At 45.9% G+C, this 26,478-nt stretch overlaps 1 protein-coding gene across 11 annotated transcripts in view; it reads left to right on the top strand.

Moving 5' to 3' along the window:
* The window catches only part of TEAD1 (TEA domain transcription factor 1), a 261,961-nt gene that overhangs the window by 52,644 nt on the left and 182,839 nt on the right, over positions 1 to 26,478 (top strand). The window contains exon 1 of one of the 11 annotated variants that reach the window (XM_034995474.1): positions 15,188 to 15,584. The exons of 8 other annotated variants lie outside the window; for them this stretch is intronic. Coding sequence is in view for 1 of the 3 variants with exons in the window: in XM_034995469.1 (XP_034851360.1) it covers positions 16,154 to 16,165 (12 nt within the window). In the remaining 2 variants the exon portion in view is untranslated. 2 more of the 11 variants (XM_034995472.1, XM_034995469.1) reach the window with 2 other exon arrangements.

Genomic DNA, 26,478 nt, shown 5'->3' with positions numbered 1-26,478 from the left:
ATGTGCACTTGAGGCCCTCATGGGGCAGCATGGTCGCCACCCGCCCCCGGTGCCGTTCAGCACTCGGCAGGTGGCATCTGAATGGAGGTGGCCCCCGAAGCATATACACTGACCGCTGGTCTTCGAAGACTTAGTTTGGAAGGAGAATGTAAAATCCCATTAATGGTTTTTTAAATACTGATTACAGGTTGAAATCACATTTAGATATGTTGGGTTAATAAAAGAAGTTACTGATATTAATTTCACCAGTTCCTTTTTACCTTTTTTAATGACTGACTCGAAAACGTACCTTGACATGTGGCTTGAGTTCCCTCTCTGTTGGGCAGCGATGCTAGCTACAAAGAGAGGCCTGGGAGGGGAAGTGGGTTGCTGCTGAGAACACAGATTTGGGGGGGAAGTGGTGAGATTCAGTCCCAGGGCATAATCGGGGGCAGTCCTTAACCTTTCTGTACCTCCCTGCCCTTCTTTCTCACGTGGCCCTGACAGCTGGGGAGACAATGAAGTCAGAATGCCCGTGAAAAGCACATCTCGTTATGAACTGGGGCTCTCCTTGTGAAGAAACAGGTTAGGATGGAGTCGGTGTATACCATACAGTATACTGATAGTTTAAAAGATTAAAAAAATTTGGCCGATTGCAGAATAAGAGGCTGGTGTGTGGGAAATGCGTTCCGTACACAATGAATTACAGACTGGGGGTGGATCTGTGTGAGATGCCGTGGATAAGAAAATTCCATTTCTGTTGCCCTTGGCTTGCTCGGCCCCAGGAATTCCCTCACTCCTCACACTGGAGTTTCCATCCAGGCTTTCATAGTCCTTGTTTCTTGTTTTGTTCGTCTCGAAAGGCCATTAAGGGCTCTCCCATTTCTTTCTTTTTTATCTTCCGGTATTTAGTACAGATTCTGCCCCTCCCCCACCCCATCCAAAAGTAGAGGGTTTCTGTGAATTTTTTTTTTTTAAGATTTTATTTATTTATTTGACAGAGAGAGAAACAGCGAGAGAGGGAAGCAGGGGGAGTGGGAGAGGGAGAAGCAGGCTCCCCGCGGAGCAGGGGGCCCGATGCGGGACTCGATCCCAGGACCCTGGGATCATGACCTGAGCTGAAGGCAGTCGCTTAACCAACTGAGCCACCCAGGCCCCCTCTGTGAATTTTTTTGTAAGCAGAAATGGCGTTAAGCAGAGTATTCCCCGATTTCCGAAAGTTCATGTTTTGCTACTTTGGTTTTAGGAAAGACATACCAATATCTGTTTTCTCCTACCAAGCAAAAGAAATCCGAAGATGATTTTCACTTTTACAAGAAAAACTGTTACTGTTCTCAGTAGATCTTTCATAAGAGCAAAGTGGCATAATTTGAACTTTGGGAAGGTAGGGGATACCTGTATTGTAATCTTAAAACTCAGCACTCATTAAATGCTTGTTGAACGCATTGACCTTCTATCACTATTTATGGAAACCTGGATGTGTCGTGTATCTGCTGGGCTCCAGAGATGCTGTGTTGAGCAGAGCACAGCCCCTGCCCTCACAATGCTCACCGTTGGGAAGGAGACAGTTACCTGGCCAAGGGAGGGGACTGTGGGAGACGTGGTAAGCATTCCTAACTGCTAAATCCTGTGACTCAAAGGATGACTTGAGAGAGAGCAAAGGCGGGAGCTCAGAGTCAGCTGTTAAGAGACAGCACACCTTCTTAGGATGCCCCCTTGGGCAGGGAAATCAAGGAGCTGAATTTGCCTGGGATCCTACCAGCCTCTGCAGTTTCCAGCACTGTGACAGTGTTCGAGATTAATCTTGCACCCATATATACATTAATGATGCTTTTCGTTGTCCATTTACAGACCCCCAAAGATGGTGTAGAGCATGTGGCGTGAACAACCGTCCTCCATCAGGAGTGACCCGGGCTAATTGCAAGGCTCTCCGAGGACCAGTGGGGCAGAGGCAGTTAGTTTGGCAGGGCCAAGCAGGGGGTATTTGAGGGGCATGAAGTAGCTCTGACCTGGCATAGGGGTGGCAGGCAGGCAGACGGTCATTTCAGCGGGAGATAGCATCTGATACTCATCCCTTTGGGCTAGTCTTGTAATAGCCGCACATAAATAAGCTGCCTCCAGTGTGTTCCCAGAATATCTCTGCAAAATGTCTTTGAGGGGATGTTTGACTTGCAAGCATGTGGCTGATAAAATAAATACATTTTAAAAATGTAAACCTCTCTGTGAGTCTCCCCTCTCCTCTGGGAAAAACAAGGCCCTTCTTTAACCTCTTTTCTTCTCTAAGTGTAGAATTCCTGCCATGCTTTATAAGAAGAAATATTTTTGGAATGTAGCACCTGCAGAAATAAAACAGGGGCTCTGCCCAGACCATTGGGCCGTGGCTGTTGTGTGGGTGGCTTCTCGGTGGTTCGTGAAGAGAATACCAGCCCTGACACCTGCAAAGCATTTGAGGCGCTGGGCCAGGCTTGGAGGAGCTGGGACTCTGAGGGACTTGAGTAGTTGGTAGCTGAATTCTGTGGACAGGCAGCTGTAATGGAAAATTCTCTCTGATACCGGAGGAGCCTTACCGTTCAGTTACACCTGGTCAGAGCAGAACTTGGCACCTAGACAGGCTTCTGGCATGATGTAGCAATTTCATATATAGTTGTTGAACAAGTGTGTGACTGGGTAAATGAGTAAATAAATGAGTGAGGTCCTTTTCTGGGCCTTGGAGCTCTGCCCCAGGTCTTCCTTCCCCTGGCTTCTTGATGGCTGCATGCTTGTTAGCTTCTTAGCATGTGAATCACCTGGGGATCTTGTTAAAAATGCAGCTTTTGATTGAATGGATCTGGGACAGGGCCCTGAGAACCTGCCTGTCTACCACGTTCTGAGATGGTGCCACGGGTGCTGGTCCACGGGCTACACTTTAAGTAGCAGGGCTCAACGAGAGTTCCGTCAAATCATCGGTACGTCTTTCATGAGTTCCCAGCAGCACCAGGGATCGTGGATGAAGGCAGAGGCCCTGATCCTCCTCTTAAAAAACCTGTAGTCATAGTGAAAAATCAAGACTCATCCTCAGATGCTGGAGAAAAAGCAATTCGTTATTATACTCCGTGGGATGAAAAGTGGTCAGGGGAAGCGGAAGGACCGGAGGGCCTTGCTGTGCAGATGCTGCTTGGGCCACAGTGCAGTAGGATCATAGGGTCTTGGCGTCAGAGTTGTGTCTGCTTCTGGTGGAGTGGGATGCCTATAGCTGGGCCTGTCAGTTGGCCATCCAGCTTGAGCTTGACAGAACGTGTCATCTTTCCTTTGTATAGATAACACTTTATTGTTTACAAAGCAATCCCACAGGCTTTTTCTTGAAATGTCGGCAGAACCCCTTGAAATCGTATACATTTTACTGCCATTTGGCAGATGCGGAAACTGAGGCTTCTAGAGTTTAAGTGACTCATTCGAAGCCCTATTCTTCTTTCCAGTGGTACCGCTGGGATCCGAACACTTTGATTCCCAGTTGAACATCCTTTTAACTGTACTCCACTTGGCCCTGACTTGGTGAGAGAGCAGAGAGGTAGATCCTACAATCTTGGTTGAGCATTTGAACCTGTAGGAGAGAAATAGAGGCATTGTGCGTTTTGGAGCACCGATGGCTCAAGCATCCATCAAGGAATTGGAGTATATAGACTAGAGGGAACCTTGAGGTCATTTAGGAGGAGTGAGCCCTGCACTCATGGAGGCTTCCCCTACAGTGCATTCCCAAAGAGCCTTAATGCCTCCTAGAGGCACATTTCTTTCTTTCTTTTTTTTTTTTTTTAAGATTTTATTTATTTGACAGAGACACAGCAAGAGAGGGAACACAAGCAGGGGGAGCGGGAGAGGGAGAAGCAGGCTTCCCGCGGAGCAAGGAGCCCAATGCGGGGCTCGATCCCAGGACCCTGGGATCATGACCTGAGCTGAAGGCAGACGCTTAACGACTGAGCCACCCAGGTACCCCTAGAGGCACATTTCTTTTGTTGGGGAGCTCACTCTACAACAAAGGGCCATTTATTCCTCTAACGTTGAGCTCAGACAGGGTCTCCTCAATCCTTACCCCCTCTCATGCTGGAGCCAGAGAGGAAGAGCCTAATTGCTCTTTTCATATGCTAGCCCATTTAGATTTTCTTTTTTCATATCACATTTTTCAATATATGTTTATTATGGAACAGAAAATACGGAGAAGCAAAATACAGAGAAGCAAAAGGAAAATTTAAACATGTCGATAATCTCACCACTCTTCGTGTTGTTGGCTTCACACTACATGGTCTTCCAGACAGGTGCTAACACAGTTTTTGATGTGTGTATATGTTGTTTTTTTACAGAACGAATAATATTTTGTGCATAATAATTTATAATTTTCTTTGTCTTGTAAATAGAATTTTATTACCGTCTTTCCTACCAATAAATATTTGACATTGCAGTTGGAACATGTCGTAATGAGATATGTAATTTATTCCCTCTGGAAACGGGATGGTCAAGCCCAAGACTAGTTTGAAGGTGCCTCTCGTGGCCCCCTAAGGTATTCATTCCCCAGCCTCCTCATCTTCACCCCACTTGGGATGTGGCTTCACACTCCTGACTGATCTCTGGAATGTGCTCACTTGTGACCATTCATCCCTCTACAGTCTCTGGGGTCCAGATTTGAAATCTCTATTTTCTTACTCTGAATGCAGCATTTCTAATCAGGGCAGCCTGATACTGCATTAGCTTTTATAGCAGCCCTCATCACACTGAGTCATTGAGCTTGTGGGCAACCCAATCCCTTAAGACTTTTTCATGTGATTTTCTCTACCCTATACTTGTGAGTTGGGGTTTTTTTTTTTTTTTTTTTTTTGGACCTAAGTGCATGACTTGACATTTATCCTTATTAAATTTCCACCTCGTTAAAGTCAGCCGGTCATTATATCCTTTAAGATAGTATCAGGAGCAGACTCTTTCATTCTTCATAGTCACTGTCCCTTCCAACTCCCAGTCACTGGCAAATTCCAGTGTCAAATGATTCAGCAAATCCCAGCAATCCTTTACATCTCCATCTTCCTTACTAGATTGCAAGTTCCTTGGGGCTGAGACTATTATCCTGTTATTTCTCTTAAAAAACCCAGTTTCTACTTGCATGTTATTATATGTGACCTAGCAGATACCCAGAAAATGTTGCCATGTGAATAATTGTTTTGATTTAACTCCGGGGAGGGATGGGGCATGGTTGTGGTATCACAGTGATGAGTACAGAGAAGTCTCAAGCTGTGTCCCCGGGCGAGGTTGAAAAGACAAAAACTAAGAAGCAGGTGCAATGAAGATAAGTTCAGACACTCTGCTGAGGTTGCTCGGGGGTTGGCTATTTGGGTTGAGCTAATTATTGAGATGGATCTTGATGTCTTCCAGAAAGGCTGGCAATGGGAGGATTCCTTGGGGCACCATGGGCGTGAATGCCTGAGACAGTGAAAACTTGAGTTGGGATCCAAGGGATGGCAGGGGCGATGGTGTTTGGTGGGAGAGCTGAGGACAGAAAACCACCTTACCTAGCCTTTGAGAATTGTGTTGAACGGTGATGGTATAGAGGGTTCTTATCTGACTCCGTTCTGTGAGCTGTAGAACCAAAGATGCCCTCTCTTTTTCTTTTTATATTGTCAGAGTTTAAGGTTCACAAGGTCAAGACCTGCATGATTGATTGATTACCCTTCGATCAGAGGCTGAACTGAAACCAGAACCCAGGAGCTCACATTCGTCTCCTGCAGCCAGTACTCTCAAAGCCAGATCTGCAGTGTGAGACAGCGTGATGGCTCCTGCCTTTACCTGCTCTGGGGCCTGCCTTGGGCCCACCTTGGGCCCATCAGTGTTTCTGAGGCGCAGCTCCCCCACCTGTGAGAGGGGAGTGCTACCACCCCACTTGCCTTCTTGGATTGTTGTGAAATACACACGAAGTACGAGAAGTAATCTCTGAGCCCAGGGCTTGGGACACAGCTGCTTCTAGGTAAAGGCCCGTGGAATTGGATGACTGTCAACTTCGCAGCATCTCTTAACCTCAAGAGAGTTAAGGGGCAGGAGCCTGACTGTTCCAGCTCCCCTGGTATGGCTGTGGTCTTTTCTAGGACTGAAGGCAGCTCTGAGGCCCTTGCCTCCCACCCCTCAGGAGGTTTTGGGATCCAGGTTAGGACAAAGGCTCTTGTTTACTAAAAGGAAAGCTTTCTTCCGGGAAGAGAGAGAAGAGGGGTTCTTTAGGGGCTGGGTCCAGTCACGGGGAGGTTGAGCCCCTCCAGCATTGCCCCTCTGGTTGTCTTGGAAACTTAAGGGCCTCTTCACTGGTTCATTGGTTGCAACCTTAGTTATTTGTGCAAGATGAGCTTGCAGGTGTTTGAGGCGGACACACAATTTACCTGTCCTGCCTCGCTCGGCATATAAGCAGGATCTCTCACACTTCCCTCAACCCTGAGAAGCCTGGTTTATATTTATACACAGATGCATACCTACTTCAATAACGCATGCACGTGTGTGAATGTACAGACAGACACAGCCAAATGTGCATTCACAACTGGCTATACAGAAATACGCCAACACACACCTACAACATTTTAAAATAGGAAAAGAGCTGAGATACTTAAGCTTGGTTTAGCCTTTCTTCTATGTTGATCAAGTGTAAATGTGCTGCAGGCACTTTAATTTAATTAAGGACATTCAAATGAGATGCGGGGGAGAGCAATAACCCCTGCTAATTGTCAAGAATTGTCTGGAGGAGTCTAGCCAGCAGAAGACAGAAGTCGAGGTGCTTCAGGTGTCTGGCTTGGGAGTCCTTTCCCCCTTTTCCACTGTAGAACCACTCAGGGTTTTCATTCCAAAGGATGGTACCCTCTTCCTTCTGCACCCCTCGCCCCGCGTCGGTTTTGGTTCGTTCACTCTGAGTCTTGTCTGAGTCAGTACTGGAGAAGGGGCTTTCTACAGGAAGGATTACAAAAGGGAGAGGAAGAAGTAGGAAAAAAGATCTTATCCTACTGTGGTGGTTCTGTGCTGCCTGTTCCTTGTCCCAGACTAGGATCTGTCCTTCCTGGTCTTTGCCATTCCAGGCATTTCCATGTATGTTATCTCATGAGCACTGAAGGAGGGAGTACATGCGGATGCTGAGGTGTGGCAGCATTGAACGCGCAGCCCGGTGCCCAGCTGCAGAGCGGTGGGTGGGTGTGCATTCAAAGCCAGGCTTCCATGTGAGAGCCCGGCTCCCTGCCACACTGCAGCTCTCTGGGCAGGTCTCTGCCTGCCCTCCCTGCCTCCTAACCTACTTGATCTCTTTCGGGCACCTGCTGTGTGCCATGCAGTGTTCTGGATTCTGGGGTTGCAGCTGACATCTGCCTCTCACTGGACTGTGAGGTTTTTGAGGCAGGAGCATGGTGCTTACCCATTTTCGCCTCTCCAGCACAGAGCCTGGCCTGAAGTTGAAGGCTGATTGAATAAATGCTTGCATGTGTTTCCTGACACCCAACTAAATTATGAGCAGTCCGTACCTACCACTTGGGGGGCTCAGTCAGCCCGACCAAAGTTTGCCACGCTTTATCTAGACACCTAGAGAAGTCAGTGAGGCCGTCTTTCAGATACTTCATCAGTGTGTGTGAATTGTGAACAGGATGTTACAAATGTTTAAAATGTTAAGATGATTGTGATACTGTTTAGATGTTTAAAATGTTAAAATGTTAAGATGATTGTGATACTGGTTTACTCCGGCAAATAGTTTGCCTCTTAGATGTCTCTCTCTGAATCACCACACAGTGTCCTGAATGCCAAGTGCATCTTTTTTTCTTCCTCCTTTATTTCTGATCAAAACCAGAATACGTGGACATGTTTATAGTCTATTAGACCAAAGAGCTTATTTGTTTTCTAATCCTTTTTTTTTCTTTCACTGCCCCACCTAGAACAAACTATTCAGGAAAGACAGGTTTGCATGGTAGCAGTGTAAGTTAAAATAAAAATGAATTCAGTTTAAAGAAGGAATATGAAAATTGGAAATATTTTATTTAGAATTTTAGAGATCTTGTAGAATTCTAGTTGTAAAGTGAGGTAGAGGTGATTCTCTTCCTTTGAACATATAGTTTATCAGTGATTCTTTAAATCTAAAAAAAGGTCTGTGCCTATGAATATTTACGGTATCCTGTTTCAGAAGAAGGTGTAATCTTCAAAGCTTGTTGGATGATACTTGAAGTATTAATTAAATACAGAATTTTTGTCAAATTTGTTGGTCCTATGGAGTGTGATGGGTTTCAGCTGGAACCTTGATTTTGATACCATTTGCAAAGAAATACCATAAGTAAAGCAGGAAAAAAAAAAAGGGAACATTTCTTTGAGATAGTCAAATGAGGCTTCTCTTTTATTTTTTTCTTTTAAAGATTTTATTTATTTGAAAGAGTGTAGGAAAGGGGGAGGGGCAGAGGAAGAGGGAGGAGCAGACTCCCCACTGAGCCTTTAGGTGATGGAGAGATGCAGGTCTCCATGTGGGGCCCCATCCCAGGACCCTGAGATCATGATCTGAGCCTGAGGCAGACACTTAACTGACTGAGCCACCCATGCATCCCAAGAAGTGCCATGTGCTGCAGGCACTTTAATTTAATTAAGGACATTCAAATGAGGAGATGCGGGGGAGTATTAATCCCCTCTTCCCCCCCCCCCGCCCCCAGAGAGCGGGGAGGGGCAGAAGAAGAGAGAGAGAGAGAGAGAGAATCTTAAGCAGGCTCCACCCTCAGTGCGGAGCCCTACTTGGGGCTCAATCTCACAACCCTGAGATCATGACCTGAACCTAAATCAAGAGTCAGACACCTAACCGACCAAGCCACCCAGGTGCCCCAGTAATCACCATCCTTTATTATTTTGTTAGAAATAGTCTGTGTCTTCAAAAAAGAATGGTGTCAGGGGCTCCTGGGTGGCTCAGATGGTTAAGCATCTGCCTTTGGCTCAGGTCATGGTCCCAGGGTCCTGGGATCGAGCCCTGCATCGGGCTCCCTGCTCAGCGGGGAGCCTGCTTCTCTCTCTCTCTCTCTCTCTCCCCCTGTGACTCTCATGAATAAATAAATAAAACATTAAAAAAAATGGTGTCAGAACATAAATAATATGGTCAATATATGTATAATAGGGCCAGTATATATAATATGGTCTATAATATTTATGGCACTTTAAAAAGATTCATGTTTTGGACAATCCAGTCATGCATGGGCCAGAAGTCTGCTTTTCTGCTAGACAGCTGAATGGAGTAGAAAGAATATTACACATGAGAGCTACCAATAAAAGTCCTGTTTCAGCTCCCTTGTTGACGGAAGAAAAGGACTTGCTCAAGGTCTTATTATGGCTGTGTCCTGTCTTACCCAGCACAGGCTTAGCTCCTCAGTAAGGTTGTGTGTTGACACATTTGTGTCTCCATAATTCACTGAACTTCTTTTTTTTTTTTAAAGATTTTATTTATTTATTTGAGAGAGAGAATGCGAGAGAGAGAGAGAGAGAGAGAGAGCATGAGGGGGGGAGGGTCAGAGGGAGAAGCAGACTCCCCGCTGAGCAGGGAGCCCAATGCGGGACTCGATCCAGGCACTCCAGGATCATGACCCAACCAACTGAGCCACCCAGGTGCCCCTCACTGAACTTCTATAATAAGGATGGTTCTACTACATAAATGGAAGACTAAACAAAAAAATAAAAGGGGATAATCATTATCTCCTTTTAAAAACGCCCTGAGTCTCTGCTCCTCTGTCTCGGATCCTCAAATATCCTTTACCTGTGGCATTTCTTCCTAAGGTTCGGGCATGGATTTTTGCCTACTGGTCAAGGGTTTCCGTACAAGGCACAAGCAGCTGTGTCTTTTAACGTTTGCGTTTACTTTCCTTGTCATTTCAGCATGACCTGTTTGGAGCTGTGAGTCACCCGAATGTATGAATGTCCCATGTTGGGTTTCCCTAAAGCTGAACTCAAGTCACGTTGGAAGTCATTGGCGCTCTTCGGTTGGGGTTCTGTGTCCTCCAGGGGCTGGCTGCTTTGTGGGGCTCCAGCACGGATGAGCCTGCCTTATGCTTGCTTCACTCTTACAGTTTGCTCAGTGATTGGAGAGGGAGGGGAGAAAAGGAAATGTACTTTGCTCAGTAGCAAATTCAAAAATTTGTTCTCCTATGTGGCGCACGGGCTGGGAGTAGACTTGGAGGTGACGAGCAGAGCGGCGCTAGGGGCGATTAAGTAATTGTAGCAGAAACACATACAAGAAAAAATACCGTGCTTGTACCAGCTGCCTTAAAGAATGGAAAATGCACTATGCAAAGAGCAGGCAATTACTGTCCCTGCCTTCTGAGCTGACCCCTCAGGATCAATAAAGATTTAGCAGCCTTAAAGAATGTTTTCTGATTTTAGCCCAAAGAATAGGTGCCTGACAAACTAATCAAACTGCCATTTAAACTTGACCTTAAGAGAATTCGAAGAGGTGACCTAAGCCTTTGTACTGCACCTGGCACCCGAGTCTCAGCCCAGGGCATCGGAAGACGGGCATGGACCTTTAACTCGTGGGAGCTGTTGATGCTGAAAATCACCTGTTCACACATAAATCCCCCATATCTAATAGAGGTGGCAGGGGGCCTCAGGGAATCTCTGCAAGTGGACCCTCTTCCTTTAGTTTTAGGTTAGAATCTTTGGGTTTTCTGCAAGCATTGACTTGTCTTCTTAATCACCCTTCAAGACAACCCTGTATGTGAGCTTTGAAAACCAGAGCACTATTCCAGCCCCTCCTTCTTCCAGCAGTTAATTAATTGAGTCCGTGTTTATTAAAGGTGGTATGTGTTGCGCCAGGTCCTGAGGACACACTCAAATAAGATAAGGGTGCTGCCTTCAGGGAGCTCGACATGGGGGCACAGACCTGTTGATGGGCATTTCCAAGGGTGCTCTGGGACGAGGGCATGATAGTGTGGGCGCATGGGGCCAGCCTCCCCCAGACTGGGCTTGGGGATACAGGAAGGCTCCTGGAGGGAGTGATAACCCTGCTGAAAGAAGGGAAGAGTGTTGGAGAGATGCATGTGACATTTGTGTGATGTGTGCGGCATCCGTGGGGTGGTGAGTGCTCTAGCATTGAGAGTTATGTTGGATTCCACTGTAGGTATGCTCTCACGTGACCTGATTTCTTTGCTCAGAGGTTCCATTTACCTATCTACCTACCTACCTACCTACCTACCTACCTACCTACCTACCTATGTGCCTGCCTACTTATCTATAGTTTTAATTGTGGTAAAATGCACATAGCAAAAATTTATTATCGTAACCATTTTTAAGTGTGCAGCTCAGGGGCATTAAGTACGTTTACTTTGTTCTGCTACCGTCATTGTTATCCGTCTCTGTAACTTTTCATGGAAAACTGAAACCCCGTGCCTATTAATGCTGCGTGGGAGCTCCGCGGAAGGCTTTGCTGAAGAGGTGGCAATTGAATTGGCCTCTGAAGTATGTGTGGGTGCTTTGTAGGTGGCTAAGGGGAGGAAAGACATTTTGGATAAGATGTACCAGCAGAGCAGTGGATGGGAGACTTGTCTACATACAGGCAGTCTAGGTTGGTAGTTATGAGTTTAGACTCCAGAGTCAGTCTCTGTTCAGATCTTGGCTTTGCCATCTACCTGAGTGAGGTCGGGCGATTTATTTTCTCTTTCTGTATCTCGGTTTCCTTACTTCAAAATGGGAGTCATGATAGTACTTTCCGCATAGGATTGTTATGAGGAGTAAATGAATCGACATATAAGGTGCTTCTGGTGGGGCCGGGTCCAGAATCCACAGTCTGTTAAGGGTTAGCTACTGTGATTGTGGCTGTAATGGAAGGGGGAGCATCAAGTCCTCAGGTCTCCCTGAACCAGGCGGTCATCTGTGTGTCTGTATTTGAAGCTTGTGACTAGACATAGAAAGTTGGAGATTGGCCTCTGGTGGGTCCTGGCGATAGAGAGCATTCAAGTATCCACATATGTATGACCTCTGAGCTTTCTTTTTGCATTCACGTGCTCGAATGTCTCAAGTTGTAACTGATTATTTAAATTTTCTTAAAAAAAACCCTTGGAGTCCTTTCTTAAAAATTACAGAAATAGAACATGAAGAAAGTATAAGACAAAAACCTGTAATGTCACCCTCCTAAGAGAAGAACTCTTTTTAAAAAATTTCAATTACTTTATTTCTGTAGATATGGGCATAAAACTCCAGTAATTATAAATATACACATACACAATTTCTTGTATACATAATACATATGAATACATCTATGCATACAATTTCATATATACTTACACATACATATACAAATGTATATTTTATATACATAAACACACAATTTTGTATTTTGCTTTTTAAAATCAGGAATCTTTGAGAAGCTTTCCCTAATGTTTCAGTCTGTTCATTTTTTCTTATAAGTGGAGGCAGTTTTCCTTTGCATTCACATGCTGTGATTTTCTTAGTCATTCCACTGTTCATAGTATTAGGGGTGATTCTATAATGTGTATCTTTGTGATCCTGATGTTTTTCTTCATGGAATTCTCTTTTCAGTAGATTTCTAGGGTGAGGATTACTAAGTCCAAGGATTTAAGCCTTTGAGGCTCTTGATAAGTATAGCCATTTGGATCTTCATCCACTCCTGCGCTAGTATATTCCCTGTATCCTGTTCACTGCAGATCTTCCTCCCGGCTTTACAGCTTTGCTGATGAGGAGGTTTAAAGTCACACGTTCAGCTCGCTGGAATTTGTCCTTCTTTCCCTCTCCTCGCCAAGGGAGGCAGTCACATACTTATTCTCCTGTCTGACTTGTCCATTCATCTCCCTTTCTGGGTGTGTTCTCAATATTTTCTAATACAAATTTGAATCGTTTATTCGATTCGCCGAAAAGTTCAGGTGCAGGGAATTTAGAAAGAGAAGGGCCAGAACTCTTTCCCTGTGCAGTAGTGGGTAGGCTTGCAGCCTCGAGGTGTGTTCTGGGGAGGGAGAAGGAAACGTGCTCCCCATGTGCCACTGGGCTCACCGTGACCAGAGTCTGGACTCTGCGGCCTTGCTTTACAGTTGCCTTTTGTTGTGAGCGGAAAAATGGAGCGGCTCTGTGTGCTCGCTTCCTTCACAGGGTCTCCGAAACCCCTGTCCTGTAAGCACGTAGTGTAGACCCCGCATACAGTAGGCAGTCTGTTTTCATCTGTCGTGGATCCAAGCTTAGATTGTACCTTCCCTGACATCCTTCTCCCCACTCCAGTTTCCAATACAGCATCCCTGTTAAGAGATCTCTCAGCTGTTCCTTGATTACCTGCAACGATGGGAGGTTCACTGTGTCATAGAAACAGACCTTGGGCTCACGGTGAGATGGATCTGGGTTTGGATATCTCTGTTTGAGAAGTGGACAAATGACTTAATGTTTCTAAACTTCATTTTTTTCATTATCTGAATACTGGGGATAGTAATACTGCATTTAACATAGTTGTGATGAGGATTAGGAGAAATAATAAAAATAAAGTCTTCATGACCCCTGTGCCTCACACACAGTAGTGTTAAATAAATCTTAGCTGTGAGTATTATTTTCAGTTACTACTACAAGGTATTTCCTTAAACTTTTGCCATTGTATTTGATATTGGGAGTCAAAAATAGCTCCCATAGCGACCTGAAATTTGGTGTATATTCTTCCGTAGTAGAGATGTGGATGGGCCTTGCCCTTGAGCTGATTCCAGCTTGGGTCACCATCCCAGCGGCTGGGCTGGGCGGGGCTGTAATACATCCAGGCTAGCTCTTTTTTGGTTTTCAAAGTCTGACTTACAGGCTTCTGGTTTGTTCTTCTTCCCTTTCCTGGCTGGTGTTCCTTGCCTGGCATCCGCAGTAGAGGATAGACAAAAACATTCAGAGGAAATGAAATTCTGTTCCACTCACTGGTTATCTATTCCCTTACACAGAAAATAATTCAGGTTAGCAAGGAGAGGGAAAGTAGAGGTCGTGCTTCCAACAGCATAGCAGTACACCAGGCTCCAGAATGTTGCATTTACCGGTATCAGAGGTAAGCCAATACCAGGGCGATTGGGGCACGGGTGAGTTTGTAGCTGACTCTTCTATTTACCTCTTGACTTTAGCATTTGGGTACTTTTGCTTTAGCTTCCTGAGAATTACACTTGATGATGTGAGGGTCCTTAAACTCTCCTGTGATTTAAGCAGATAGCTTTGCCCCTTGGGGCGCCAGTGTCATGGGTGTTAGTACTTGGTGTATGGATCTTCTGCTTATGATGTCCATCTTTGTCTAACCCAACTCACTGCGCCTGGTGGAGAACAACTTAGTGGGAACGGCTGCCTGTTACCTCCCAATGGTAAGTGCTTCTCATTAATTGTCCATTTCGGCTTAAAAAAATAAAATATTAGGGAATTTAATGAATTTAAGAAAAGACTGCTGAAGTGATGATAACTAAGATTTTAACCAGTGGCCTCTGAGGAGCTGGTTGGAAGGGAGGATGAAGAAAATCTAAAAAGCAAATCTTGAATTGTAGGTTGTCAGTGAACAGGAGTGATATTGTAGGTATTTAGTGAACCATAAGGACATGGACACACAGGCCACCCCTGGAGGCTTCCAGTGTGCCAGACGCTGAGCTTTACTTGGTAGGGAGGGGGCCGGGGGCTCTGGGAGAGGCTGGGAGCCAAGGGCACAGGGGTGTTCCGTGGGCTTGTGCCAATGACTCTTCACCACCTCGGATGAACGTAGTTCAGTATTTTCAACAGCCAGAGTGGCCGTCTGTACCAGGGAGGTGCTCGTGGGGGCAGTGTGGACAGTGCCACTAGCATCCGACTCGCCTTTGACAGGTGTTCAGAGGCGTTAGATGCACCCTTTGCTTGTGGCTTCCTCTCTCTCACTGCTGAGGGGACTTCTGTGGTGCCGGCCTCGTGATGTCCCTGTAGGTGCTTGGGAAGTGGCACATTGGAATTCAGGGTTGTCTGTTTGGAAAGCGCCCGGACACGTTCCTTTCTTCAGAAACACTACAGTGTGACAGGCCGTCCCTGTCTTCAGGGGTCCCCAGTCTGCACCAGTAGCTTCAATTTTTTCCTGCTCTTGTGGATTCCAGGAATCTGTTCTTAGGAAAGCACTACAAGGATGTTTGCCGTTAACAGTGAACAGTTGCGCGAAATATAAACGTGCACCCGTGGGGAAGTAGTCAAATAGCAGTATATGCACAACGTGGAATACCATACCTCTTAAAAATCACAAATGCAAAGAATATTTCCGGACTCAGGATGATGCGGAGTGTGAAATGTTGGATGGGTAACAACAGAGCCCCAAAACTGTAGGGAGTCATAATAATAAAAAAAATAGTATTAATAAGAATAATGTTACTAGTGCAAGAAAGTACATCAGAATGCGTTGTCAGCGCTGACCGTGACCACAGTTCATTTCCTCCTGTGTGTGTTTCTGTAGGTTCCACTTTTCTGGTCATGTGTGGGTATGAACTTTACGTTTAGAAGTGTTCCATGGATATGATGTTCTGAAAATCCACTTTAAAGTTTTTAAAAATTAACGTGTCGCCAGAGGCGGAGCATGTTGACTTCAAACTTGGAGAAACACATGTAGAGCTCGCGCCGATCGCCTGTTGAAGGAAGCTGCTGACTTGGTGGGTTAAAAATAAGAGCCGAGGTCAGCCTCCTGAGGCCCAGGAGGTGTACCCGGCCCCTCCAGGTTTCTAGACGGTGAGGGCTCAGAGGGGCCCTAACGGGCTTGTGGAAGAGCTCTCCTTGGCTTCTCATTAATGTCCCTCCCTGAGCCTGCACTGCTCTGCTGGCTAACCTTGTCCGAAGGTTACCCGGGGCTCTCCGGGCTCGGCTAATTTTAAACCCTGCCGGCCGCCGCGGCGTGGCATCGCCCTGCGGACACACGAACAGCTCCCTGGGAGACACAGCTGGGGAACGGTGAGCCGCGCCTCCGGCTCTTTCTCCTCCTCCTGTAAGTGACCAGGCACGCCGAACAAGGAAAGAGAGCTGGGCTCATAAGGAGAGCTTTTATGGTTTAAAAAAAAAAAAAAAAAAATCAGGATTATTAAAGATCTTTTAGCAGTGGCAAATGCTGGTTGGTAATTGCACGGTGTGATGTGTCCTGCATGAACTGTGTGAATTCTGACAGCCCAAGGAGGAGCAAGCAGATGAGATCCTCTCTTCCGGGAATTAGACTGTTTTTAAAGACAGAATGAAACTGCTGGTAATTTCACTGTTTATGTGGTATTCTTCTCCGCTTGCAGAACTCAGAGTCGGCTGGTAATAGGTTCCTTCTCTGAAGTTTTTATTGATGGGATTGGGAGAGGGTCATTTCTTGAAAGTTAAAAGAAATGAAACACAGAATCTGCCTGTCTGCATGTTTACCAGCTGGTCTGGTTGCCACTAAGATGATCATTTTAAAGTCGTGGTCGTTGTCGTTACCCAGCCCCCTCCCCCGCTTCCCCTTTAAGCATTTGCAATAGAGCCCTGCTCCGAGCACTGCTTGCCTTAAGATACTCATAACCCTGATGTTTTAGCATGAAACATCAATCAGTAACTACAAAATAAGGGGATGTTGGAGAAGCTTTTCCTCATGAAAACCTTTTTTTTAAGGATATTGTAGAGAATCCATCCCGTCCCCCGCTCTCCCCCATTTGGAATTTCTTTTTTTTTTTTTTTCTGGAATTTTTTTTTTCTTTTAATCTGCCTCCTTTTCAGCACCTTCAGGGAATCTAATGTGCCGGGGCATTGACAGCGGAGGGGTTACAATGGGAAACCCAAATCCAGCCCAACATGGCCGGGCCTCGGGGTTTACCTGCCCAGCTGGAGAAGGGCATTTCTTGTAGCTGGGTCTATACCCACCCTCTTATAAAACAGTTGCTAGGAGCACATTAAAGAGGCATGGTCTACAGAGTAAACCCAGATGAAAGAACAGTGGATGGAGAATCAATAACCTGTTAACTCGCTGCAGTGATTGAAGTTAACTTTGTTTGAAGTACGCAGGCTGGGTCAGCCCACATCAAGCCGGCACTGTTCCCGCACGAGGGTAGCACGGGGGTGACCTTTGATTTCATTTTAGGGGGAAAAAAAAGTGTGAGTGCTTTTTATTAGCCTTTTTTTTCTTGAAGGTCTGCCCCTCCTTCAGCAGAGCTAATTAGCTCTGTCATGTTTGGATTTAGTTTTGAGAAAATTAAAGCTGAGTAGTATCAGGGATTTGTTGAATGGGAATACTTGGTAAAACCTTCATTGACCCAAATCTGACTTTTATAAAATAAGCAAACTAAATAAGCAAACTATAAAAAACCAAAAAAAAAAAAAAAAAAACCCCAAAACCCGTCCCCGCTCTGGCCCTAAAATAATATTTTTAAAAGCACGCTCAAAGCAAGTAAGTATAATATAAATATAAGCTACTCTGGATGGGACATTAAATGAATGAGTTATTGTAGGTGCTATAGTGGTGATGTTAAGAGCGTAGTTGTGAATTTAAAGGATATTTCTTAAAACCCAGTTCCTCTTTGACTCAAACTCAAATGTCTGGTTTTTTTCTCCTGGGCTTCTCTTTCTGCACTTGGCCTCTACACTGACTGTGTAGGCCCACTGTTATTTTGTGGTAACCTGACACTTTGGCGGGCCTACTGCAGCCCCCAGGCCCTAGGGGGAGGACTGGCTGTGAGCTGAGGAGGCTGGAGCCCATGGCTCAGGTGGAGCACCTGTGGCTGGGGGTCCGGGCTGTGGCTGGGGGTTCGGGGCAGGGATGCCACAGACCAGGGAGGAGGGGGCTTGTGTCATCCCTTAAGACCTTAGGGTTGTGGCTCATTAGGTAATAGGCCTGACCTTGAAGGAGGGGCCCGCAGAGTTGATGTTGAGCCTAGAGGCCAGCAAATCAGGGTTTTTGGAGATTAGAGGAAGGTTTTCAAGCCAGTGACGTTTTAATTTTCTTCTGTGGGTTTGGTCTAGAGTGTGCCTGAGGCTGTCTTTGTGATTCCTTAGATAAGGATGAATATCTTAATAGTCATAAACATTGCATTAATATTTTATGTTAAGCGAAATCAGACAATTATTTATGGAGCTGAGGTGGGGATGAGGTACAGAAATGAATGGGACGGAGTCCCTGCCTTCTGAAAACTTGTAGTGTAGCAGGAAAGGCAAGATACGTAAGCAGTCATTAGTAATTACAGCTGCACACGTTTGTTTGGCAATTATTTTGAAGACCTATAATGTGTCAGGCACAGTTCTAGGATGTGTGTGCACTCATACCCACTAATCTATAAGCATACAGATAATGACAAATAATGTACATAATTACTGCCAATAATTGAGACACCTGTACTTTACACAGATCATCTCATAGGCTTTATAACAAGTCGCTAGTACTAATTCTCATTTGCACCGAAGGGGAGGACCCACTGAGACATAGCTAAGAAGTGGAGAACTCAAAATTCAAACTCTTTGGTATTCCAAAACCCTAGGTAGTCTTTATGTATATTTCACTGCTTTGCCATGTGGGCTCTCCAGATGCAGGGTGTAGTCCCTGAAACTCTAGGGGTACCTGCAAAGGAAAACAGGTAACAAACATTTTTTGAAGTTCCAGCAACTTGTCTGGTGTTGAGAGATGTTATAGGAATGCCAAGGAGCTTACTGATGAGCTGGGAGACCGTATCTTACGAGGAATCATGGGGAAGTGTGCATGTGTGGTGTTGGAAGTTTATTTGAGGTGCTATGGGGACACAGAAGTGACATCTCCCGAGTGGAAGAAGCTGCTCAGGCTTCCCAGAGAGAGGTTGGTGGCATTGGTCTTGAAAGGACCAATAGGTATTCATTAGGCAGAGTGGCTGGTGAGGGAAGCATCTGAACAGAGGGACCTAGGTGGCTGAAGGGGCGAAGCAGGCAGCCTGCTGTATCTGGGCACCAGGGAGTGGTCACGTGGTTGGAATGTAGGGGACTAGACAGGCGTCTGAGAGCAGGCTGCAGTTAGGTGGTTAAGGCCATGGGGGCCCCTCTCATGCAGTTGGGTCCCGGAGTGGGTGGGGATTTGCTGAAAGATTTTAAATGAGCATATGATAAAAGTCATAAATGCAATTTAGGAAAACTCCTCTGGCCAAAGAAGAGCACAAGAGAGACTTGCCAAAAATACATTTCCTGGGGACTCTGATTCAGTACTTCTAGCATCAAAGCTGGGATCGTGTTTTTAAGAAGCCATGTTAACCCATGTTATCCCAATCTCCGTCCAGAGTTGGCAGCTGGGCAGAACGTGGTTGTGAGGAGTGCTGGTGGTATGGGGACACAGGCCACTGCCCAGTTCCGAGAAGTCAGGAGCAGAGTCCATGGGGATGGAGGAGTGTGGAGGGCATGCAGCTGAGGGATGGGAGGCCCAGTGGACGTTCTCAGGATTGAGTTGCATCGGAAGGGGTGGGGGAGCCTGGGTGCTGCTGCAGCCAGGTTCCCTGAGTAGCAGAGTCCCTCTGAGGGAGCTATGCAATTGGGTCCCTGCACCCAGGACCTTGGAAATCTTTTTTGGATTTTCATGAATGCTTTTAGAGAAAGATCCTCAGTGCCAAGTATGCCTGGTGTGTGGGTTTGGGGTTGTTTGGTGTCCTTTTGGGCCTTTTTGGCCTTCAAGTTGAATCCTACACATAGAGTCATGTCAGTCAGTTGGACTGATGGGGAATCCAACACCAGGACAGTCCCCGAAAGGGAGAGGCCAAGCAAGAGGGAAGGCAGCAGTGGGATTCCATAGGTGGGATCGGAAATGGATTCCAGTTGGATGAGTGAGAGATGAGTTGAAGGTTCGGCCTTCCTTGTTCCTCTACCAGGGTTAGCAGATTGTGTTGGAAGAAGAAGAGATCCTGGAAGGAAACAAACCCCTAAAGACACTCCTCCCATGTGTGTGTGTTGGGGAGCTGCAGAAATGTCGATTGAATCGAGTTGTGGCCTTTTTGCCTTTCTTACTTGATATGGGGGACTCGTTTGCTGGTGAGGTGGGAGGGGGAGGGAGGAGTCTGGTGGTCTGCTTTCTTCCAGAGCACCCTAGGGCCTGCCGAAGTGAAGGCACAGGGAGGCCTGATTCCAGAAGTGGGTGCCTCAGCCTTCCCGTAGGTACTTCTCTTTGCCTAGTGTTTGTGTACTGCTTAGAGCTGGTACTATGCACACAGTAGGTGCTCACGTGTTTGTTTATGTATTTATTTTTGAATGAGTGGCTTATTGTCTAAAGGGGGAATAATACTCTTCTTCTCCTGGCCAATTTCTAGCCAAAGTGCCAAGATTAATGCTCCTGCTGAAGTTGAACTGGGTATAAATTTGGAGGACTGGGATGGGGGCAAGGGTGAGGCTTTAATTGGTCCCTGAATTTGCATCCCTCCCAGTGTAAGACCTGTTTTGCAGCTACTGTGTCACTGTGTCCTCATTAAATGGCAGATTGCATTTCTCATTTGAAGAGTGGGGACTCCATGATATCCATAACATCAGGAACCAATGGACATTTGGGAACAAGCAGGGTATGTTTCTGGTCAATTTATACGTTTGCGTGTGTCGCCATTGGGCTGGTGTTTGCTTGTTGGCCGTTCTCAGATGTGTGTGTCTCTGAGAGAGCACAGCAGTCCAGTCCCCGTGCCGGTTCGGGGGCTGACTGCCATCAGCACATAGCCCTCTTTGGGGACCAGGGCAATAATGTAGGGTGCTTGAAGACAAAGTCTGATGAGCAGTAATTGAAGAGCTGAGTGACAGGGCACTGAGTGGAGGTCGTCTGGCGGCTCTGGGCTGTTTAAAAAAGCGCCCCTGTATCCACTGTCTCTAGAACATCTCTCTAAAGTTGGAACGCTTAAAGGATGTGTCCCACTGGAACCCTTGACTCTATCCGGAAGACTGCTCTGGCCTTGGAACACACTGAAAAGTGCTTTTGCTTAAAAAATTCTGATTTCAAGTTTATAAAATTATCTGTTCTTCATCCTTCATGCTCCCCAATAGATGCACATGCCCCTTCAGATGGCACATTCCTGGTGTCACTGCTGTTCTCATGTTGGCCGTGGTCCGAATCAGCCCAGAGCTTTCGGCGTGGCGTGTGAGGGGCCCTGTGTGAGGTGGCTCAGTTTGCTTTTTTAAGCTCTGCTCCAACCTTTCTGCTTTCTTGCTTTGTCCTTTCATTAGCACATCCCATGCACGGACCCTCTTCTCCAAACAGGGCTCCCTGAGCCCTTGTAATGGGCCTGGTAAGTCCTTTTTAGGCGCCAAGACCAGCCTGGACCTCCCCTCCTGTGAGGCTCTTCTTGATCCGAGAGGCAGGATCAGCTTCCGTGTCTGTGCTCCAGCAGCACTTTGGCCATCCCTCCTTTGACATCCTGCATTCATTCACGTGCTCATTCATTTTTTCAGACATCATCCACTCAGTCGTCATTTTGGGGGAGCGATGACTGTGTGCCAGGCATTCTGTTAAAGGCCAAGGATAGGGAGATGACTAAAGGCCTGGACCTAAGCCCTAAAGATCTCACAAACCTGCAAAGATGGCAGGCACTAAATTGTTCCTGTGCAGTGAGTGAGGTGTAAGTTCTTTTGTCCTGGTGAACAACAGTGCTTCCTGCAGAAACCAAGGGAGGGGATGGCAGGCTTCCCAGAGGAGGGGCTGGAAGTCAGGAAAAAGAATGAACTTCAGTATCTGTCTCTCAGCACGAAGGCTGCTCCTTGAGGGCAGGGAGGATGGCATATTTATTTCACTCCATTTCTCTGGTGCCTGGCACATGGTGACGGACATGGGAATGGATGATTAGAAAAGAGAAATAATTTCCCCTTTAGTGTTTCTACCCTCTTTTGTTTCAGAATGAATTTAAGGCAGCTTGCAAGGCTGTAAAATAGCATAAATTAAAAGTAGGGAACCGCAGGAAAGAAGAAGGGGGTGGAGGTGTGGAGGGAGGTAGGGATCTAAAGTGGATTTGGGAATGAAACCAAACTTGCTGACCAAAATAACCTCTGTGCTCTCTCTGAGGGGCCTGCCGGTGTGGCTCAGAACACTTGGCAGCCAGTGAGTAAAGCCAAGGCCTATTTGGTTGACCACAAGGTAAAAAACAAACAAAAAAACAACACACACACACACACACACACACACGGTGTCTTGTTATCGAACTTTCCTTTGGGATCTTTGTAAAGAGCACTCTGTGAAATGTGATGAAGGCCATCTTCAACTTCTTGGAGGAAATCCAGTGACTAATTCAGTGACTTTGTATGCCAGTGGCATCGCATAAACGCCTAATTCCATAAAAGTGATTTATCGAGGGCTCCTGGAATAAACCTTTTCTCTAAGGTAACTGTGGTATCAGAAAGGTTAGTTATAGCCGCTGTTCTGTGGTGTTCACTTTTATCCAGTCTCCTAATGCCACCTGCCACTGTCCGAGGTCCTAGAGGGCTCAGGGGCTCAATTTCTGCTTCCAGGGAGTTTTAGGATCATGTTTTGGGACTTGAGATACTCATGTGTGATTTGGGATGAGTATCTGTATGCTCGGATCCCTTAGAAATGGCCAGACCCAACACCCACACAAAAAAGCAATATCCTGATTTTTGATGATTGAGAGGCTGGAAAGGGACACAGTGCATTGTGATGAATTGTGTCCTTGGTTACCTGAAGGTGACACAAAAGAGTAGTTTTTTCCTCCTGGACACACACTGGAGCCTAGATTTTGGTGGTGGTGGTGGTGGTGGTTCTTCTCCCCCCCCCTTTTTTTTTAAGATTTTATTTACTTAGGGGAAGAGAGAGGGAGTGCTAGAGGAGGGGGGAAGGCAGAGGGAGATGGAGAGAGAATCTCAAGCAGGCTCCATGCTGAGGCTCGATCTCACGATCCCGAGATCATGACCTGAGCTGAAATCAGGAGTCAGATGCTTAACCAACTGAGGTGAGTTCTTTTGTCCTGGTGAGCAACAGTGCTTCCTGCAGAAACCAAGTTTCTGATTTTGGATCCTCTAATGCCAGTGCCGATGAGATTCATGTGGGTCTGTTGGATCTTTAGACAGCATTTGAATGCCAGTGTACCCAGTACAAGAACTGCAGCAGAGCTTGGACTTCACAGTTCAGCACTTTCAAATGCTTCACTTGTTCTTGATGATTGACTTATGACCCAGTCCGAAGTGAGCTGTGGATTTACCTATTGCTTCTGTCTCCTTGCATGCTGTGTCAATAATCCAGGGTAGAAATAGGCATGGCCAGAGTGAGAGAAGCACCCCAAGTCATAGGAGCTAGAGAAGTGGATGGTCTGGGACCATTTCTGTGTGTGGACTAGGGAGGGCTGTTCCTGATGCAATAGAATTAGAACTCCAAATCAGCCAGAGGAACTGCATCTGGGCAGGTCAGCTGTTGTGACTCGGAGTCAGCCCAGAACCAACATATCATTAAGTTGGCTGGCAACAAGCTGTGCAACACTGAGTGAGTCCCCATGGCCTTTTGTAAGAAGGATGACACCCCAGTCATGACCTACAGACTTGCTACCCCGGGAGGCTCATTTCTAGGCACTCCTCCTTGGTAGGGGGTTGAGATGGACCCTTTTGAAATGTTTGTCTTGCGTAGTGTATGTATTTACCTGCTGTGTTGGTATCTTTTAAAATATAAACTGTCAACTCTTGATTTTTTAAATTTGTACTCGTCATCTAAAACGAGAAGGCATCACAATAATCTGATGGTGAACCTCACGGACTAAGAAAGTAACATTATATGTAACTTAGTGATTAAGGAGTATTCTCTTCATGGTGTTTGTTTTCTTTGTTTTGAATAAGCATTATGATTGATGAGTCTACCTGAAATATATGTTCACTCTACAAACCTGCTGGAATTGAGGGGGGTTAGTTTTGGGTTTTCTTTGACTGGGAAGGGTCCTACGAGTTTTTCTTTTGAATGTCCATTGACAGCTACTTATGCTAACTCTTGTGGCATTTCTTTTTCTCTTAGAGCAGGAAAGAAACTTATGTTTCTGGCTTTGCAATGTGTTAAATAGTCCACCTCCTGGGGATCCATGACCCAGGCTGCAGGTCATGCCATCCATCTCAGGCTTCCCAGATGAGTGCACTGTCTTGATATCCAGTCTTCACTTGGGAATGGTCAGATTGGATAGACTGCCTGGACCTGAGTCTATGGCCTAGTTCTTTTGAAGGTCTCTTATGATGAAACAGAGCAGCGATTAGCTTGACTGGGGGTGATGGTGGCAGAAAGGAAGAGGCCGAAATTTCTGTTCTCAGTGGCTAACAGATTCCTTAAGGGGCTGGGGAAAGTGATTCCCCTAAAGGCTGGTAGTACAGAGCTACATAGCATGAAATCAATCAAAGCCTTTCTTGAATTGTCACCTGGGCAAGTACTTAGGGCTGATGAAGCAGGAGTATTCATCAGGGAATCTCAGAAGGGTAATGCCAAAGTCCTCTCATGGGGTGGTCAGCGTCTGGGTCTTGGTGAAGAGGTGTTGGCTTGTTGATGGATCCTGTTGATAATGGAAGTGATTTTTTGAAAATGAGAAGGAGTAATTATCCACTCCTTCCTGCTGAAATTAGAACCTGTTGGCAGTTGGAATTTATGACACCAACGCTCACTGACTGCTACCAGCTTTATGGCAGACATGGCTTCAGTTCTCAGTGTTGGCATTCCTTGAGCATTCTGCGCTGACAATGACTTACATTCTCCAGTTCCGTTTCTCTGGAGGCTGCCTCCCAAATCCAGGCCATCAGTCCTGTATTTCTCCGGCCACTTGTTGGCAGGTTTGGCTAGTGTCTGAAATGATGGGGACTAGTAACTTGCCCCACTTTAAATATGCAAAAGCAATGAACTATCATTAGTGCCTGACATTCCTCCCAACTACCCGGGGAGGTGAGTCAGCATAATCACTATTCATTAGGAATTAATTAGACTGTGCTTGAGGGTGTCAGTTGTAGACGGAGCTGAGCATTCAGCACTGCCTACATTCTCTCCCTTTGAAATCCAGCGTCCAACTCACTGTCTAGTGAGAGTGTACTTGAGTCGGCTAATCCCATGGATGGTGCATTCTAGCTGCCGAAATGACTCCTGGATTCAAATTTTGTTGAGTATATGACTTTTGTCAACTTACTTAGGTCTCTGGACCTCATAAGGTGGAGATAATATCCAGTGGGAGTAGTGCAATGATTAAAAATGCTTTCGGTGAAAGCTTCTGGCATTGTGCTGGAAACATGGTTTATTGGGAGGAGGTTGAATTTGGATTTGATGTACCAGTTCACTTTGGAAGTAAAACGTAATTTTTCCTAGTCTTTTTATTGGAGGTCAGCTTTTTTCTTAGAAGAAAAATTTGGCTTTCACTAAAATCAGAGTGACCTTAGAGCCATCAGATGTGTAGTTGAGTTGTCTACTACAAATATCGTCTCAACCATGTGATTCTTTCTTTAAATGGCTCCCACTGTTGCCTATGTCCACATTCTTCTGAGCTTATAGAAATCTTTCTTAGCTTTCCTTTTAGTGTCACAACCTATGTTGCCTTTTTCATTCACCTACTCACTCAAATTTGCTTTGCTACCATTTTTCACCTCTTCACATTTCTTCCTTGGCTATCTCTTTGGCTTCTGGCCTTCACACCCTCACCACTCTGCCTCCCTTATAGCTTTTCTTATAGCTGTCATCTTCTGATTCTGTTTTCTCTAGGGGCCAAAAGAAAAAAGAAAGAAGGTAAAGTATTATATCTCAAGAATTACCATTCCACTCAAAATAATGTTTGTTTGTTGAAGCAGAAACTTACTTCCTTGAGTACCCAAACCAGATTTGTGTCTTTTTCATTTAAAGATTTATTTGAGAGAGAGCGAGCGTGAGCGCGTGAAGGCACGGGGTGGGAGGAGCAAAGGGAGAGAGAAAGAGGGAATCTCCAGCAGACTCCCTGCTGATCAAGGAGCCTGACACAGGGCTCAATGCCGTGACCCCAAGATCATGACCTTAACTGAAATCAAGAGTTGGCGCTTAACCGACTGAGCCCCCAGGCACCCCCGTATTTGTGTCTTTACCACAGAAGGACTGTTGGTTGTAATTTTGATTACTAAATAAAAAATTGGATCAGACAGCCAACTCTTGGTTATCCAAACTCTGCATGGCTTAAGTCTGCCCTCTTACATTTTCCTAATTTGGTAATTTTCTTTGGAGCTCTTCTCATTAGAATCTTGACCAGAGTCAGGGTGAGGGATGGGAGGGATGGGAAAGGATGCTGAAACTCTTGCCCTTCTCATGGGAAGCCTGGGTGATAAGTTCACTCACACTGATGTCAAAGAATGTTCACGTCATCTGGTTGTTGGTTTATTCTTTCTTTCATTGAGTATTATTCCAGGTACTCTGCTAGCACTGGGGATACTGTGGTCCCTGCCCTCAAGGAGACTGGGGTATGGATGGGGTGCAATAACAAATCAGCTTACTAAGTTTTATTATAGGTAGAGTATATGGGAACACAAGGTGATGAATGACTTAGTTGGCCTCCTTCAGTGTTAATGATGGAAACTGAGGCATGTGGGGGCCAAGTGCTGTGTGGTCCTGGGCTACTCAGTCCTAATGCCTAGTCCAGCCCT

The sequence above is a fragment of the Mirounga leonina genome, unplaced genomic scaffold (assembly GCF_011800145.1).
Source record: "Mirounga leonina isolate KUSES-001 unplaced genomic scaffold, KU_Mleo_1.0 Mir_92, whole genome shotgun sequence".
Taxonomy (NCBI): domain Eukaryota; kingdom Metazoa; phylum Chordata; class Mammalia; order Carnivora; family Phocidae; genus Mirounga; species Mirounga leonina.
Note: the sequence above shows the minus strand (reverse complement) of the source record. Positions and strands in the feature narration are given on the sequence as shown.